The 18490-nt window shown below is 35.3% G+C and overlaps 2 protein-coding genes across 2 annotated transcripts; both read right to left on the bottom strand.

Moving 5' to 3' along the window:
• Positions 1-5886: 5886 nt before the first annotated feature.
• On the bottom strand, positions 5887-6852 carry LOC101096411 (olfactory receptor 52N4). The gene has a single exon (XM_003992876.4). The coding sequence runs from the start codon at positions 6850-6852 to the stop codon at positions 5887-5889; it is 966 nt and encodes a 321-aa protein (XP_003992925.3).
• A 9509-nt stretch (positions 6853-16361) lies between these two features.
• Positions 16362-17345, bottom strand: LOC101083291 (olfactory receptor 56B1-like). The gene has a single exon (XM_003992902.4). It carries the CDS (start codon positions 17343-17345, stop codon positions 16362-16364), a length of 984 nt encoding a protein of 327 aa, XP_003992951.3.
• Positions 17346-18490: the final 1145 nt, after the last annotated feature.

Here is an 18490-nt window from a genome sequence, read left to right as displayed (position 1 = left end):
ATGTCTCTAATTAAACGACATCATTGAGTATTTAGACATCCCCACGTCAGAGTAGTAGGTCTTAAAAAGGGGTCAAACAACATGAACCTTGGAAATTTTATGTTAGATCAAAGATTTCAGAGACAGATAGTCACATATTGTGTTATTCCCTTTACATGAAATATTAAGAATAGGCAAATCCATAAAATAGAAAGTAAATTTTTGGATACCAGCAGTATGGGGAAGGAGGTGGCTGCTTAAAATGTATAGGCTTTTTGGGGGAGATGACTAAAATATTCTGGAATTAGTGGTGATGGTTTCACAACACTAGGAATGTACTAAAAGCCACTGAATTGTACCTTTAACATAATTAAAATGGTAAATTTTGCATTATGTGACTTTTACCACAATTTTTTAAAAAGTCACAAAGCTTTCTTAGATTCTTCTACTTTTTAGGCTTAATTTATTATTATTTATTTTGGGGCACAGTGTAGTTTTAAAGAGTTTAGCATAAATCTATTCCCACAGGCTTCTACACATAAGTTTACAAACATTTATATCTTAATGAATGATGATGTTACTTGAAAGACACATTATACCCAATGTAGGTTCAGTGAGTTAAAAACAGGCTATTCCCATATGCTTCAACACATAAGTTTATATACACTTAGACCTTAATGAAAAAAGATGCTGGTTGAAAGATGGTTTATACACAGTATAGTTTAATGAGTTAAGCATATAGCTATTCCCATATACTTCTACACATATGTGTGCAAATAATTTATTTTTTATTTCTTTTTAATTTTTTAATTTGAATACAGTTGAAACACAATGTTACATTAGTCTCAGGTGTACAACATAGTGATTTAACATCTCTATACATTATGCTATGCTCACCACAGATGTAGTTACCCTCTGTCACCATACATCAATTACAATATCATTGACTGTATTCCCTATGTTGTACCATTTACTCCCTATGTTGTCCCATGACTTACTCATTCCATAACTAGAAGCCTGTATCTCCCACTCTCCTTTACCCATTTGGTCCATCCTCCCACCTTCCTACCTTCTGGCAACTACCAATTTCTTTTCTGTATTTACGGGCCTGATTCTGCTTTTTGTTTGTTTATTCATTTGTTTTGTTTTGTTTTAAGATTCCAGACACGAGTGAAATCATATGTATTTGCCTTTCTCAGTCTGATTTATTTTACTTAACATAATACTGCCTAGATCCATCCATATGTCTCAAACGGCAAGACTTCATCCTTGTTATGGCTGCGTATCTTATTGTGTATATATACCACATCTTTATCTATTCACCTGTCCTTGGGCACTGAGATTGCTTCCATATTTTGGCTATTGTAAATAATGCTGCAATAAACAGAGGAATGCATATACCTTTTCAAATTAGTGTTTCTGTTTTCATTGTATAAATACCCAGAAATGGAATTAATGGATCATATGATATTTTTATTTTTAATATTTTGAGGAAATTCCATACTGTTTTTGCACAGTGACCCAGCTATTTTTTTTATTAAGCATTCCCCTAATTGCTGAAAACTTTTAATTAGCATCAAGAAGGTGAGAAAGTTGATTTTGACAGGGTTTTTTTTTTTTGTAGTTTATCCATTGTTTGTATTAGGGACAAACTTTTAATATTGTCATTTTGCCATTTTCATTCATGTTGCTCACAGTTTACTGCTTTTTTGTGTGTGAACCCAAGTATTTCTCTGGGATAAATGCTCAGGAGCGTAACTGCTAAGTTGTATGATAGCTCCAGTACTGTGTTTTTAAGACACTGTCAAAATATTTTCCAGAATAGCTGTCCTTTTTTATATTGCTACCATCACTGTATTTGTGATTCTGTTTTTCCATATTCTTACCAGAATTTCATGTTTTTAGTATGCTTTATTTTATCTTATGTCATGGTTGTATAGTGATATTCTATTCCAATTTTAATTTTTATTTGTATATGGCTAATGATATCAAACATTTTTTTATATGTCTATTTGCCATTTGTATATCCTTATCAATGAAATGTCTGGGCTTTTTTGTTTTTTTGTTTTTTTGTTTTTTGTCTTTTCTAATTGGATTTTTTTTACCATTGAGTGTGTGTGTGTGTGTGTGTGTGTGTGTGTGTGTGTGTTGGATATGTCCTGAAAGTATTTTTCACAGTCTGTAGCTTGTCTTTTCATCCTCTTAGTAGGGTCTTTTGCAGAGCAAAATTAAAAAAAAAATTCTAATGTGGTTTAATTTTCATTTATTTTTTTTCTATTTTGAGTTGTGTTTTGGTGTCAAGTCTAAGAATTCTGCCTAGTCCTGGATCTTAAAGTTTTATCCCATAGTTTTTAAAAATGTTTTAGAGCTTCAAATTTTACATTTAAGTTTATAATGCATTATTTTGAGTTAATTTGTGTATAAGGTATAATCAAGGTACAATCTTGATTTAGGTCAAGAGTGTTTTGGTTTTGTTTGCCTATCAATGCCTAATTCTTCTAACAGACGTTTTTTGAAAGGCCACATTTCCTTTATGGATTTCTTTTGTTTATTTGTCAAAAATCATTTGGGCATATTTGTGGGGTTCTATTTCTAGGTACTCTATACTGTTCCATTGATCTATGTTCTATGATCTGCTAATATCACAGTCTTGATTATTGTAGCTATGTAAGTCTTGAAATTACAAAGACTACTTCCTCATTTCATTATATATTTTCAATTTTTTTAAGCTACTGTCATTCCTTTGATATTCCAAATAAATTTTAGAAAACAATTGTCTATATCAACAGAAAATCTTGCTGGGATTTTCATAGGAATTGCATCACACCTGTGTATCACTTTAGGAAAAACTGGTATCTTCTCATCCGTGAACATTGTTTGTCTCTTCATTTAATTGGATTTTTAAAAATTTATTTTATTGGCAATGTGTAGTTTTATTAGTATATGTTAATCATTATATTATCATAATACATCTTATTATAATATATAAAGATAATTACCATTCAACCTTCTACTTCTATAAGCTTAATTACATTAAAATGCCTATTTTAACTGGAATCATATAACATTTGTTTTATGTCCTTGTGTGGTTGACTTATTTCACTTAGTATAATATATTCAAGGGCCATCCATGATATAGCATATGACAGCTTCCTTGTGTTTATGCCTGAATAATACTACACTATATGTATATACTATATTTCTTTACCTATTCATCTATTCATGGACCTTTAGGTTACTTGTATATCTTGGATATTGTGAGTAATGCTGCAGTGAACATGAGAGTACATATATCTCATTGAGATCTTATTTTCAGTCCTTTTGGGTAAATTCTCAGAAGTGAGATTTTTGGATTATATGGTAATTCTATTTTTAACTTCTTGAGGAATTTCTATACTGTTTTTTATTGTGGCTGAACAAATTGCATTCCCTCTGGCAGTGGGCATGGGTTCTAATTTTTCCACATCCTCACCAACAACTTTTTGTTTGATTTATTCTATAATTGACATCTTAATAGGATGTGAGATGATATCTCATTTTGGACTTGATTTGCATTTCTCTAATGATTAATGATATCAAGCATCTTTTCCTACCTGTTGACCATTTAGTACATCTTCTTTTTAAATAGGAGTGAAGAAAATCATACAATGTGTCATGCTTCTGAAGTAAAATAATGGAAATGTTTCAAGATATCAGAAATACAGAATTTCATTTCGTATTCCTAAGTCATACAGTTATATGAGCCCAGAGAGAGGCTTATTTAATTTCTTAAAATGGAAGCCACGGGTGAAATTGCAAAAGAAATTTCAGGTGATGGATGTGATGACCAAAAGGCAAATTAGTGGGAAAATTATTTCAAGTTGAGAAAGTAAAAGGAAAGAAGATGACAACTTGTTCTTTGACTAGGTCTTCAAGATGGCATGACCCCAGGTTGATCTGAGAACTGGACCTAGGAAATTGTAGGCTCCTCGTGCTCTTCCCTGTCTTTGGACTGTGCATTGTACTTGCCTTACCCACACCAGAAGCTCCCTTAAAGACATAGCCTCAATATGCAGCAATATGTTGTTGAGACTATCTGGATGGTATATGTGACTGAACCCAGTTAAGGTTTCCATATAAACTCTTAAGATTCTGGCAGGCAGGTGTGGAGAGCTACTCATCTTGTAACCACCCAAGACAAGACTTGTGTGTATGATACCTTCTTATTAACCCTGATACCTACCAATCTGGAGTGGTCTGCCTCTCTCTTCAGTCTCTCTTTGCCCTCTGTTTACAAAAGCCACTTTATAACCAACACTTGTTGGTTATAACAAGTTGGTTACAACTTTTGAAATCAAGGTAAGCAAAGAAATAGGGTAAAAAAATGGAAGATGGTTATATATTAGGGGGTGGTGTGGTCTGTAAGATTTTAAAAAGTGATATTGTATCTCATTATGGTTTTAGTTTGTATTTCCCTGATGATGAGTGATGTTGAGCATTTTTTCATGTGTCGGTTGGCCATCTGGATGTCTTCCTTGGAGAAGTGTCTATTCATGTCTTTCGCCCATTTCTTCATTGGGTTATTTGGTTTTTGGTGTTGAGTTTGATAAGTTCTTTATATATTTTTGATACTAACCCTTTATCTGATATGTCATTTGCAAATATCTTCTCCCACATTGTCAGTTGCCTTTTAGTTTTGCTGATTGTTTCCATCGCTGTGCAGAAGCTTTATATTTTGATGAGGTCCCAGTAGTTCATTTTTTCTTTTGTTTCCCTTGCCTCTAATTCAGATGTAAATTTTATAAAATAAAAAATTAAAAAAAATTTAATAAAAAAAAAGAAAAAGAAAAAAAATAAAATGTGAAATTGTAAAAGACTAATTAAGTAATTAAATGTAATTTGATTGGTATAGTTACCAAAATTGGGCAGAGACAATATGTATTCTTTAAGTTGAACAAAAATATATAAGAATAATAATTCAGTTTATTCTATATCCCTTAAATAATTGGCTTAGATCATGAGACATTAATATAAAAACACCATTTCCACCAGTCTAATGAACCAGACTTGTTCATTAATTTAAAAGAATCTTGAATATTAGACAGAGATATTTCATTGTATTTATTAGATTCACAATTGCAGATAAGAGGAAACAAGTTGATTTTGACCCCCTCTCATGCTGTTCTTATGAAAAATTATATTGTTTGTTACATTTGGTTAGAGAGATCTATCTACCCCAACCTCCAGATTGTGTGCTTTCAAAAGTCCTGTTGAAGAAAACTGCATCACAGATTAGTCTGTAGTGAAATAATGTGCCTGTCCTAGCTAGGAGAGATCTATGCAGCCACATTCTCTCAGATGCCCAGAGACTTAAAATTTATTACCTTAATGACTCCATACAAAGGATACTTTATAACTTCTCTTTCAGAAAGAAGTCATTGAAAAAACATATTAAGCAGTGATTAAAAATATACAGCACATATTTTCCAGGGAAAAGCAACAACTGGCTCTCAACCTAGAAATCATAATAGGTATTCAGAATCAGAATCACCTACTTCTACTTTATTATTTATTTATTTATTTATTTATTTATTTATTATTTTAAAATATAATTTGTCAAATTACTTCTACTTTATTTTTTAATGAAATGGGCTAATCAGGCTTTGCTCAAAGATATGTATTAATTATTAGACTCATTCTTCACAAGACTGAGAAGGAAAAAAATTCATGGAAATCTCAGTTGGCAGGCCAGTTGAGATTTTCAAAACATCTATTTAGAAATGCACCAATCAACAAGCTCCGTTTCCATGACCAAAATAGTCCTTCCCAAAACATTTTACACCTCTTGACTAAACAAGAGCTCCTCTCTGTCATGAAAAATGTTTTTTTGTTTGTTTGTTTGTTTGTTTGTTTTTTGGTAACTGTCCTTTATATGCTGTGGGATTTGATGTCCTTAGAACCTGAAAAGATCCTTATGACACAGTCGCGTATCTGCTTGGTTTTCACTCCATAGACAATAGGGTTCATAGTGGGAGGCAGGAGCAGATAAATATTGGCCACAATGATGTGGCAAGATGGAGGGATTGTGTGGCCCCCAAAGCGGTGGGAAAAGAAGGAGAAGAAGGCTGGACTGTAGGAGAAAACGATGGCACAGATGTGGGCAGTGCAGGTGCTGAAAGCCTTCTGCCGAGCATCTGCTGAGGAGAGGCTCACCACTGCCCGGAGGATCATGGTGTAGGAGACTGTGATGCACAAGATGTCAAAGCCCCCAATCAGGAGGGCAACCATCAGACCATAGATGACATTGGCCTTGATATTTCCACAGGATAACTTGGCTACAGACATGTGGTCACAGTAGGTGTGAGGAATTATATTCCCTCTGCAGTAGGGCAGGCGCTTGGTAAGGAAAGTGAAGGGAATGATGAGGAACACCCCTCTCAGGAAAGTAGCAAGCCCAACCTTTGCAATGACAGGATTGGTGAGGATAGTTGAATAGCGCAGAGGGTAACAGATGGCCACATAACGGTCCAGGGCCATAAGCATGAGCACCCCAGACTCCATCCCTGTGAAGGTGTGGACAAAGAACATCTGTACCAGACATTCACCAAAGCCAATTTCTTTGAGATGACACCAGAAGATGCTGAGAGCTTTAGGGATTGTACTAGAGCACATGACAATATCAGTTAGGGAAAGCATAGCTAAAAAGTAATACATGGGCCTGTGCAGGGAGTCCTCTAAGTGGATGAGGTAGAGAAGCCCACAATTCCCTACCATTGCCACAGCATACATGGAGCAGAATGGGAAAGAAATCCACAGGTGCATGTCTTCCAGTCCTGGGACTCCATTAAGAATGAATGAGGCTGGAGTCCAGTTTGTTTTATTCAGCATTAGCATGATCAATTAGGCTTAACATTCATGTGTGTTTTCCTAGAGTAGGCATAAAAGAGAAGAAAAATATAGCTTATATATACTGCCTCCCTCTCACCTCAACATTTTAAAATTCCATAGTGCATTTTAGTGATCAGTCAAAATTTCTAAGGTCCAGGGATTAGTTTTTATTGTCTATTTGTTTTGCATTAAGTCATCTGTTCATCTAACAATTTCTTATTAAGCAACTCAAGTTCTCACCACTGACACTGAATCTTCATTATTTTTAAAATATTTCCATCCTCATAGATTTATAATTGAGTATAACTCTGTTAATGACTTCTCTAAAGAAATTTTTGTTAGAATACCTTACTTACCTATTAATAACTATATGCATCTCCCTATTTTTTCCTAACTTTTCCCCATTTTTTCCTAACATTAGCAATGGGACACATTTCAGTTGGGTTCTAGTGGGAGACAACATAAATGGAAATTTAATATTTCTAATCACACATCAAATTCATTTCTCATCCAAGAGAAAAATTAATTAATCCAAATTCCCTACTTACAATTAAACTTCATTTTCAAGTTAACTAAATATTTGGGGTAGATAAATGGTATCTCCTTCTTTCATTAATCTCTTCATTTCTCATAAATATTTACTGAGCTCTTACAATGTGATCCTGTGGAGAATAAGACACAATTTCATCCTTTAAAGAATTGAGAGTTTAATGGAGAGACCAAGTGCACAGAAATAATCACAGTAAATGTAATAATTACAGTAAGCATAAAAAACTGAAATAGAAGTATGTACGTTGTCTTAAATAAGCAGTATGTTATTAAAATGGATGTGTGTTTTTGTTGGTGGGGTATTTGGAGGAGGGATTGGTGATTGTCAAGAAGGACCATGTTGAAGAGAAGGCGTTTGGTATTTATTTTGAAGGAAGACAAGTTGTAAGGGAGATACATTTGCAAAAGAAATTCCAGAGGAAAAAGTCAATAAGTACAAGTATAGAAATCAAAACAAACACATAAAGAAATCAATAAAAAGAAATCAAAACGATCAAGTCTATGAGAATTCACTTGTATGAAAGGAACAAATGATAACCTGGACATTTGCCCAGGAGCTAGATCATAAAGAATCTTGTAATGATAATAGCGAATTCCTTGTTAATGGAAAGGAAATACTAAAGAACTCACAAGAATCCAAAGGGTCAGGAATTTACTCCAAGGTGCTTTAAAAACTTATTAAGCAACGAGAAAATCAGAATCTTCCTCCTACCCCTCATGGGAATACTCTCTACCTCTACCACCACCACCTCATCCCCAGCAATGAGGGCAGAAGGATATGAAAAACTTTGAGATATTGTGGTCTTTGCTCACTAGGTAAGCAAAATAAGAATTAATGGAAGATTGAAGCTGATTAAACTTGCAGGTAATCATTTATTTAGCAGACTCCACAAACAAGCAATTTATGTAAAATTTCTGTTTCCTGAAAGGAAAGGACCTCTGGCCAAAGTTGCCAAACAACCTGATTGGTTTTCTTTAATCACCTTCCCAGTAACCCTATAATAACTAGAAATAGGAAAAGGTGCATATGATTTTCCATAGAAAATTGTCAACTAATATGGTAGAAATTTCACCAATTTATTAGGCAGAACACCTGGACCCCAGAGCTGATTTTTGTAATTCACTTAATCTCCTTGAGGTGTTTTTGATCTTTCAATGTCTCTAAGATCATGTCAGTACAATAAAAGTAGGGTCTTGGTGAAATACATGGATTTTAACCCCATCTTTCCAATTCCTAAAGGTATACATGTGGACAATTTATGTAACTTCCTTACAAATAGATTACCTATCCTTTTAAATACTGATAAAAATATTATTGTAAGAAATACAGAGTCCAGAAACCAGATACTGAAACACACATTAAGCCACCTAATTAATGACAGAGGAAACAGATTAAGAACAAAAATTGCATTTTCAAGGGTCATCTGGCTAGCTCAGTCGGTAGAGGTTGAGACTCTTGATCTCAGAGTCGAGAGTTCAAGCCCCATGGTGGGACTAGAACTTACCTTAAAAAAAGATATTTTCAGTATTATATTTTCAATATTATTGAGTCAATGGATGTGTGTTGAGAGAAAAAAGAAACACACCTTGTTCCCTAAATCATATCATACACAAAAACAGGTTTAGAAAAATATAAGAGCTAAATGTGAAATATAAAATACACATCCTCTTTGGTATTTGGAGTAGGGAAAAATTTGAAAACAACACAGCTGACCACTGCCAGCATGAAGCCCGCTTGGGATTTTCTCTTTCTATCTCTCTGCCCCTCCCTCTCTTTCTCAAAATAAATAAATAAACATTTAAAAATATATATATATATACCACTAAATTGAAAACTGAAAATATTTTTATGGGATTACAATTGCACTTTTTGGAAAGATGTATTTTTAAAAAATACTAGATAAACATTCCTTTGATAAGCATTCCTTTTATACTCCTCAATCTCCTTTTTATCTGTATAGCTGTAGTCACTAAAACTGGCTTTATTCTCACACAATAACTAGTTCCCATTTTCAATATATTTGCAAAACTCTTCAAGATCCAAATTAAATACTTAAGTATTAACTACAAATTTAGGCAGTTTTATCATTCAATCAAAATAATTTTGATACAACAGAATTCAGTTTCTTCCACAAGGAAATTTGACTTATATTATGCTGGCTTATAGACAGAATTACTGGAATAGTAATATTAATACATGACTATCAACAAACTTATAAAATGTAGTTGATATTACCTGTAGTATATCCTCATTCTTCAACCCTATAGGTAAGAAAATTTGTTTTTATATCCATGTTTTTCTTTTCATATGAGAGTTGTTTGGTCCATGTGGCTTTTACTACCCGGACACAATGGAATAAAGTCATAGCTCAGTCTCACTAGAAAATAATAAAGGAAAATTGCACTCTGATTTTGAGAAACAGGGGCAGGACAGGTAAGAAGCAGGAGCAATCTGGTCATTGATCTAATGGTGGAGAACTATTTTCTAACTGTTCTTCCATTTCTCATTGTCATGAGAGTGATTCATGCCCAACTTCCACCACCACTGAAATAAAGATTCCTATTTATATAGAGATATAACACAGAAAATCATAATCACAATAGCATTATGCTGAATCTTAATGCCATAGTTTGAAAAATACATATTTAATAAAAACACCCAATCCCACACAATATTTCTGCATTCAAATTGTGTGAATGAAATCAAAGATTTATTTCTGGAAAAATAATAAGCAGTTGATATATACACAAACCCTCCTCCACTTTATCTTACTGACAATCAGAAAGACAGAAACAAATACAGACAGGAAGAAAAAAAGAAAGAAAGACAAAAGGAAGGAAGAAAAGAAGGAAAGAAAAAAAGAAGAAAGAAAGAAAGAAAGAAAGAAAGAAAGAAAGAAAGAGAGAAAGAAAGAAAGAAAGAAAGAAAGAAATCTTGTCACTAGCCCTTCTTTTGTATGTCTTAAATACCTTAGTTCCTGGGTAGCAAAACAGTGGGCTGAATGCAGTCTAGTCCAGGTATTTAAGATCTTGTTAAAATAAATCACAACCCTAGAATAAATGTGCATGTGCAGCAGCCTATCCTTAACTTCCTTGATATTTGCACTATTGAACCAAGACTTTAAAGGAAAATGTGTGTTATGTGTCCCAAGGGACCATGTCAGAGTATTGGAAACACAAGTGTTCGTGTGGGGATCAAGCTATCCTCTGTGGGAGGAGGAAAAAGAGCTATAACTTTCCATTCTTAGTGCCCAAATATTGATATATAAATAAGTGAATAATCTCATATGTGTGTGTTTGTGTGTTAGCATGTATGTACAGGAAGGTAGAGACTGAAAATGAGCACAAGATATTTTTACATAAAAGTAGGACTTGATATTTATCACACATTTATATTTTATTTTCCCCCCTCACTGTCCTATGGAAAAATAGATCAAAAGCACTTAAGCAGAGAAGTTTTTCATTCACACACTAATTCATTTTATAATTTCTTCTTTTATTCATGTATTATTTCATCTTTCCTTTGATGACTGTTTATTGAAAACTTTCTATTTTCTAAGCTATGGTAGGAAATATGTAAACATGATCCCTGGTTTATTTTTTGTTTGTTTCAAGATTTTATTTAAACTCTAGTTAGTTAAAATATAGTGTAATATTGGCTTCAGGAATAGAATTTACTGATTCATCACTTACATATAAGTGATGGCCCCTGGTTTAAAAGCTTACTTTTAAGGGAGACAAATGATGACTCTTATGGCAATATAAAAAAGAAAGTCACCAAAAGATTAGGCTTATTACACCCACATATTAAGTTAGGAAAATTAGATCAATATAAAACCCTGAAATAATCATGACGGTAGTGATAATTTTTAAAAACATAACTAGTTTTAATTTTTTATCTATTTAAAATAGATAAAAGTAATACCAGCATACATTGAATAATTTGGCAAAATCGAAAGGTGTTTTAAAGGAGATCAAAAAGCACTTATAGTTCTACAACCTAGAAAGAATCTGGTATATTTTTATCCTGATTTTAAAACTACATATATGTACATGTATTGATATGCATGTATTATGTATGTTTTAACAAAAAAGATGATAATATACTATAACATAGGCTGGTATTTTTATCCAATATTATATAATTAGTCATTCCAAAATTGAGTTATTTTGATTGAATAAAAGGTCATCCAACAAAACTAAAAGGCAACCATAGAATGAGAGAAGATATTTGCAAATGACGTAACTGATAAGGGTTAGTATCCAAAGTCTATAAAGGACTTTTCAAACTCAACCCCCAAAAAACAATAATCCAGTAAAAAAATGGGAAGAATTGGAGTTTCTGGTGGTGTTCTCTGGTCCTTTCTAGTCTGTGTTGCTTTTGGTCTTTTTTAATATTGTTTTGTCTTTTCTCCCGTCACAGAGTCCCCCTTAAAATTTATAGCAGGACTGGTTTAGTGGTCATGAACTCTTTTAGTTTCTGTTTGTCTGGGAAACTCTGATCTTTCCTTCTATTTTGAATGATGGCCTTGCTGGATAAAGAATTCTTGGTTGCAGATTTTTCTGATTCAGCACGTTGAATATATCCTGCCACTCCTACAGCTTAAGTTTCTGTGGACACATCTGCTGCTAACCTGATCTGTCTTCCCTTATAGGGTAAGGACTTTTTTTTCTCTTGCTGTTTTCATGATTCTTTCCTTGTCTGTGTATTTTGTGAATTGGACTATAATATCCCTTGTTGATGGTAGGTTTTTGTTGAATCTAATGGGAGTTCTCTGAACTTCTTGGATTTTGATGTCTGTGTCCTTCCCCAGATTAGGACATTTTTTCCACTATAATTTGCTCATATAAACCTTCCCCCCTTTTTTTTCTCTCTTCATCTTCTGGGACTCCTATGATTCAGATATTATGCCTTTTTATAGGTAACTGAGTTCTCTAAGTCTTGTATCATGCTCTTTTGTTTTTCTTTCCCTCTTTTTTTCTGCTTCATTATTCTTCATAATTTTGTCTTCTATATTTCTCATTCACTGCTCTGCTTCATCCATCCTTGCCATCATGGCATACATTTGAGATTGCATCTCAGTATAGCATTTTTAATTCTTTTAACTCTAGAGATTTAATGCTTTTTTCAACTGTAGCTAGTATTCTTATTATCATGGTTCTAAATTCTAATTCATACATTTTGCTTACATCTGTGTTGATTAAGCTGCTGGCTGTCATTTGTTCCTGTTCTTTCTTTTGGAGTGAATGCCTTCATTTTGTAGGATGAAAAAATTAACAAAATAAAAAAATACAATTAAAAAACTAAAAATAGGGCACCTGGGTGGCTCAGTTAGTTGGGTATCTGACTTTAGCTCAGGACATGATCTCATGGTTTGTGGGTTCAGGCCCCACAAGGGCTGTTCTGACAGCTCAGAGCCTGGAGCCTGCTTCCGGTTCTGTGTCTCCCTCTCTCTCTGCCCTTGCCCTGCTTGTGCTCTGTCTCTCTATCTCAAAAATAAAATAAACATTAAAAAAATAAAAACAAACCGCAACATCAAATAAAGGAAGCTACATCCTAGTAGTGTTTTGGTTTTCTTGTTGAAAGAAGCGTGATAGAGTAGAGAAAAAGGGGAAAGAGAAGCAAGAAAGGAAAAAAAAGTAAGAAAAAATTTTTAATTAAAAAATTGTATAATAAAATAGAATAAAATGGGGCTCCTGGGTGGCTCAGTTGATTAAGCAACCAACTTCGGCGCAGGTCACAATCTTGCAGTTTGTGAGTTTGAGCCCCATGTCAGGCTCTGTGCTGACAGCTCGGAGCCTGGAGCCTACTTCAGATTCTGTTTCTCCCCCTCTCTCTCTACTCCTCCCTTGCTCACGCTCTGTGTCTCTCTGTCTCTCAATAATAAATAAATGTTTAAAAAAATAGGATAAAATGAAATAAAGAAAATGAAATGGAATAAAAAATTCGAAAAATAAAAATAAAGTAAAAAATAATAAAAAATTAAAATTTAAAAAAGAAAATAAAAATAAAATTTTCTATTTCTGTATCCAAGAAAAAGAAAAGAAAGGGAAAAAACAATTTAAACCAAAACAGAAGCAAAAAAAAAAACCCAAGAAAACAAATGAACCAGCAAACAGAATGAGACCTAAATAAAGTTAAATTCAGTTTCCCCTAGAATTGAAACTATGAAGCTCTCTATAGTTCATATATCAAGCAGGTGGAGGGACTTGTGCTTGTTTTCTGGATGTCTTGGAGGGCGCAGGTGGATGGGGCTTGGTGTAACAGCTCTGTTCTCCACTAGATGGAGCTGCTTAGCTTCCTGGGATAGATCAGTGTGGTGCACATGCCCATGCATGTGCAGGTGCGTGCATGTGTACATGGGAAAGGTGGAAGTGGCTTCTCCCAGCTCCCTAGTCTCTGGCATGGGAACTTCCTGCTCTCATCAACCCACCATAAAGCAGCCCTTCTTTGTGTCAGGACTTCATCCACTCCCCAACTCTATCCTATTCCTGTCCAAGTCATCTGCCTACCAGGTGGCACTCCCAGAGTTTTATCTCAGATGGTATTGTGTTTCAAAACTCCATACTTCAGAGACCCCCTGCAGCTTAGACCCATGCTGGTTCTCCGGGGGAGGGTCTTGCTGAGCAATGTCTTGTGCTGTTGCCCAGTGGTAGAGGGTCAGAGATTATGGCATGCACAACACACAGTCGGTGCCTGGTTATACCACACTCTGGCTTCTTCGTCCCAATACCAGCAAATCTGGCTGCTTTCAGGGGTCCCCTGGGACTTTTGCCTGTGGGGAGGCCATATGGCCTCAACTAAATGCACTCCAAGCAGGAAAACCACTCCTCCCTTCATGGCAAGTGGACCCCTCACACCACACAAACTGGAACCTGAGGATTCACCCTACTTCCTCACCAGAGCACTGCCAGACACTGAATTCTAAAACTTCAGACTCTGCACTCCTGGGAGAAGTGAAACCCCCTCCTTTCTCCCCATCAGTGGCTTTGGGGAACAGATCTCTTGTTCAATCACCTGCAAGTGTTTTCACTTGTTCTCTGTCTTTCTCTCCAACTACTTTCAGGGAGTGTTTTTCCTACACTCTCCTGATGCACCACACTCTCCCCCATTCTCTGTCCTCTCTTCCCCAAAACACCTCCCTACCTCTGTGGCTTTTCTCTCCCTCAGTTCACCTCTCCACACCACGCACTTCCAAGCTCTGTGGCTCAAGTTATGCAGATTTTTGTGCTATCCTCAGATCAATTTCTTAGGTGTACAAAATTGTTTTGTGTGAATCTAGGTAACTTTCAGGGACGAAACAACCTGAGGGTCTCCATGCTGCTCTGTCATCTTAACCATAAAGGGTTTCATGAGTCCTCTGGAAATTGGGTATTTTTTTCTATCAGCATTTAAATGAAAATAAATAAATTCAAGTTTATGTGGGAATCCAGAATTTACTTTTAATATTTAACTGTAAGATGAGTGACAGTATATGGTATGGAATAGAACTATTAACATGTGGTAGGCCTGTGCCCCAAACTAATCCTCAATTTTTATGAGATAATCCATAAAATATGCCAGCTACTTAATGATACTCTAATCATAGGATCAGTGGAAACAAGCCCAGATCATAATGAGATTCATGACATATTAAGGTAAGCCTTATTTTTGCTCTTCATTGGTTTTAGCATCATAGAAAAGAGAAGAATGTTTCCAGGGAAAGGTTTTTCACTGGGATAAATATCCTGGACCTGCCTGTTGCCTTACAGACTTCTTTATTTCTATCTGTAGATCTGCTTCTCACCTCTTCATGCTGCCTACATCCTATTAGTCATGGCAGAGGAGTAGTTGCATTAGATGTGGTGGTGGTTTAAGTAAAGCTCATGAGTCATTCAGAGTCTCAGCAAGAGACAAAAGGTACACACAAATGAGAGTCTCAGGAGAATTAAATGAAGTTGCCATTAACTGGCTTGTAGTTGAGGTGAAGGAAACAAAAATGGATGTTGAAAAAAATAGTGGAGACCAACATAATGACTTGATTGTGCTCTTGTCCAACATAGGGAAGAGAAGATTTTAAAAATATTCTTGGGTAAAACCATACAAGCTATAGCTATTGCAGATGGGCTACGTGGCGAATGCTTCATTGGCACATCCAGCCAGAACCCCAATGTCAAAGTGGGCTAGGAGAAGAATAAATAACGAAACTCTCTTCTTGCACTCGAATCTCCTGCCAGTGATTCCCATTGGTACAATTTAACCTGGTGCTGGGAAAAAAGGAGCCCAGGCTACACAGTATATGAGCTTAAGACCTTTAGGGTATAGAACACTGCAGAAAGGGTGGATAGCAGATCTGGAAAGGCAAATGGAACAAAAGATAGGTTCTTGTGTACATCTATATTTCTCTTTCTCTCATTCTCCCTCTGTCTCTGTCTCTGTCTGTCTCTGTCGCACTCTCTCTCCACCTTGTATCTCCCTACTCATCTGTATCCTTTGAGTTATGTTTATCCAGGTTTGGTCATATGGCCCTGTTCTATCCTAAGCCACATCATAGACTGATTGGGCTTTGCTCATCTGAAGTATTTTCTATTCCTCCCTCTGCAGGCACATTACTGGAATGACACTTGTTCAGACAGACAGACGTTGCTCCTAAGGAATGGTTATCAATAAACAAACATGATCTATAACTCAAGTTATAGATCATTTATTTCTTTGGTTGTGTGTGAGTGTGCTTTTGTTATTATATTACATTTTAATTTAGGAGAGATATAAATATTATATTCTAGTTTTTATTCCATTTGATTGTTTTGGTAGAAAGTCTTTCCTACTCTCAAATTTATCCAACTCTTATCAATATTTTGGAGCTACTGTGAATATTTTTTGTTGTTGTTGTTGTTGTTTTCAGATGGTTTTACAATGTGAAAAAGATATCTCAAAGGCATTCATGTTTCCCATCATATTTGAAATTAGCTGAAGTTCATGTACATCATGGAGAAGGTCTCTGGTGCCTTGTTTTCTTTTCTAAGCTCAAACAAAACACCTTTTGGAAGCCTGCCCTAAGTTCTTTAGTCCTAAGTGCATAAACCATAGGGTTGAGGGAAGGGGGGATGATGTTGTGCAGCACATTGAGTAGAACTGGAACCAAAGGGACCTTAGTTTCTGCCAGATGAGTTACTGAAATCACTACAACAACAGTGTAGAAGAATAGAATAAGGATGAGATGGGAGCTACAAGTGCTCAGAGCTTTGGAGGCAGCTTCAGCAGAATTCAGTTTAAGTACAGAGCGCAGAATCAAAATGTATGACAATATTATAAGACCTAGGTCACTCCCCATTCCAAGCCATGCCAGAACCAATTGGCAGATGCTGTTTGGCCTCCAGTCGTCACAAGCCAGGCTGGTGACCCCAAGGTTAGAGCACAGACAGTGCTCAATCTCGTTCCTGGAACAATAATTACGCTGGGCTGCTAGCACTGGCATTGGAAGGGAAAGCAAACCGTTTCTTAGTACCATGAACACAGTAGCTCTTAAGATTAAGGTCTCGGTGACAATTGATGGGTAGCGAAGAGGGTGACAAATAGCTATGTATCTATCAAAAGCCATGCAGAGGAAGATACCAGACTCCATGCCCACAAAGCAGTGAATGGCATAGATCTGAGCAAAACACTCAAGAAGGCTGATGACCTTCGCATCAAACCAGAAGATGGCCAAGATCTTGGGCATGATGGTGGTGGCCAGGCCCATGTCCACCACAGAGAGGATGCCTAGGAAAGAGTACATGGGCTGCTGAAGAGCAGGGTCCTGGCAGATGGTGACAAGGATGAGGATATTAGCACCAATTGCTGAGAGGTAGAGTATTGCCAATGGTAAAGAGAGCCAGTGTTGCCAGCTGTGAATGCCTGGGAGTCCCATCAAGATGAACTCAGACACCTGGAACTTGGAGCTATTAGAGCCTTTCAGAGATGCAGACATTGTTTCCTAAGAGAAAAAAAAAGATGGGTTTCAACATTGCTTTCTTTGAGCCATATTATCATCAAACATTATTTTTAACCTATCTCCACGTAGCATAATTGGTGCTGTAACCAAATGAACTCTGTTGTACATCCCTTACTGTAATTTAAGATAAAGTACCATGAAGTTCTGGGGGTTTTATAGTAGAAATTAAACTTATAAGGAGCAATTATCACGGTTGACTATCGAGGGACATTCAGCATGCATCTCAAATCTCTTTTTGCCTTATCCTTATTTATTTCAATTCGGGACCATCGCAGCATTAAGGAGAGCACTTGTTGGGATGAGCACTGGAGGTTATGTGTAAGTAATGAATTACTCAATTCTACTCGTGAGACCATAATTACACTATGTTAACTAATCTAGATTTAAATAAAATTAAAAGAAAAGAAAAGAAAAAAGAAAAGGAAGGAAAGGAAAGGAAAAAAAAGGAAAGAGAAAAGTAAAGAAAAGAAAAGAAAAGAAAAGAAAAGAAGAAAAGAAAAGGAAAAGAAAAGAAAAGAAAAGAAAAGAAAAGAAAAGAAAAGAAAAGAAAAGAAAAAGAAAAGAAAATGGGACCATCACATAAATAAGATTCTAGTTTTTTTTCTTTTGAACTTTCTTCATCTCTTCAGAAATTTTGTGGAATCAAGTGGATATGTGTTTTCTTCATATTGTCTCAACACTGCATCAGATTTTTATTAACTGACAACAAGGAGACTTTTTAAATGCAGAATTTCGAAGATGAAATTTTGTAGTTTCACCATTTCTAGTTGCTATAGATGTCCATTAAGGTTTTATATAGCCTCCACAAATTTTATATCACAGACTTCAAGGATTTTCAAACTTAAGTATGATGCAAATTAGAAGAGGAATAACTTTTTTTAATATTTGACTTTATATCGACTTCTAAGAAGATCACAAAAGACTAGCTTGAAAAATTAAGTGATCATGACTGAATTTGTTGATTTAAGGAGTGACTTAATAGAGACAAATCTTAGAAATTTGTTTCTAGTTTAGTCCTAGAGAATCTACAAAGGCATACAAATACAGGAATTAGACACAGGTAGTCTAATTTTGATTTTATTAACAAACAAGAATTACTTGCCCATATATTGAAGAAACTG

Source organism: Felis catus, chromosome D1, assembly GCF_018350175.1.
Source record: "Felis catus isolate Fca126 chromosome D1, F.catus_Fca126_mat1.0, whole genome shotgun sequence".
NCBI classification, from domain to species: domain Eukaryota; kingdom Metazoa; phylum Chordata; class Mammalia; order Carnivora; family Felidae; genus Felis; species Felis catus.
This window is presented reverse-complemented; position numbering and strand designations above follow the sequence as displayed.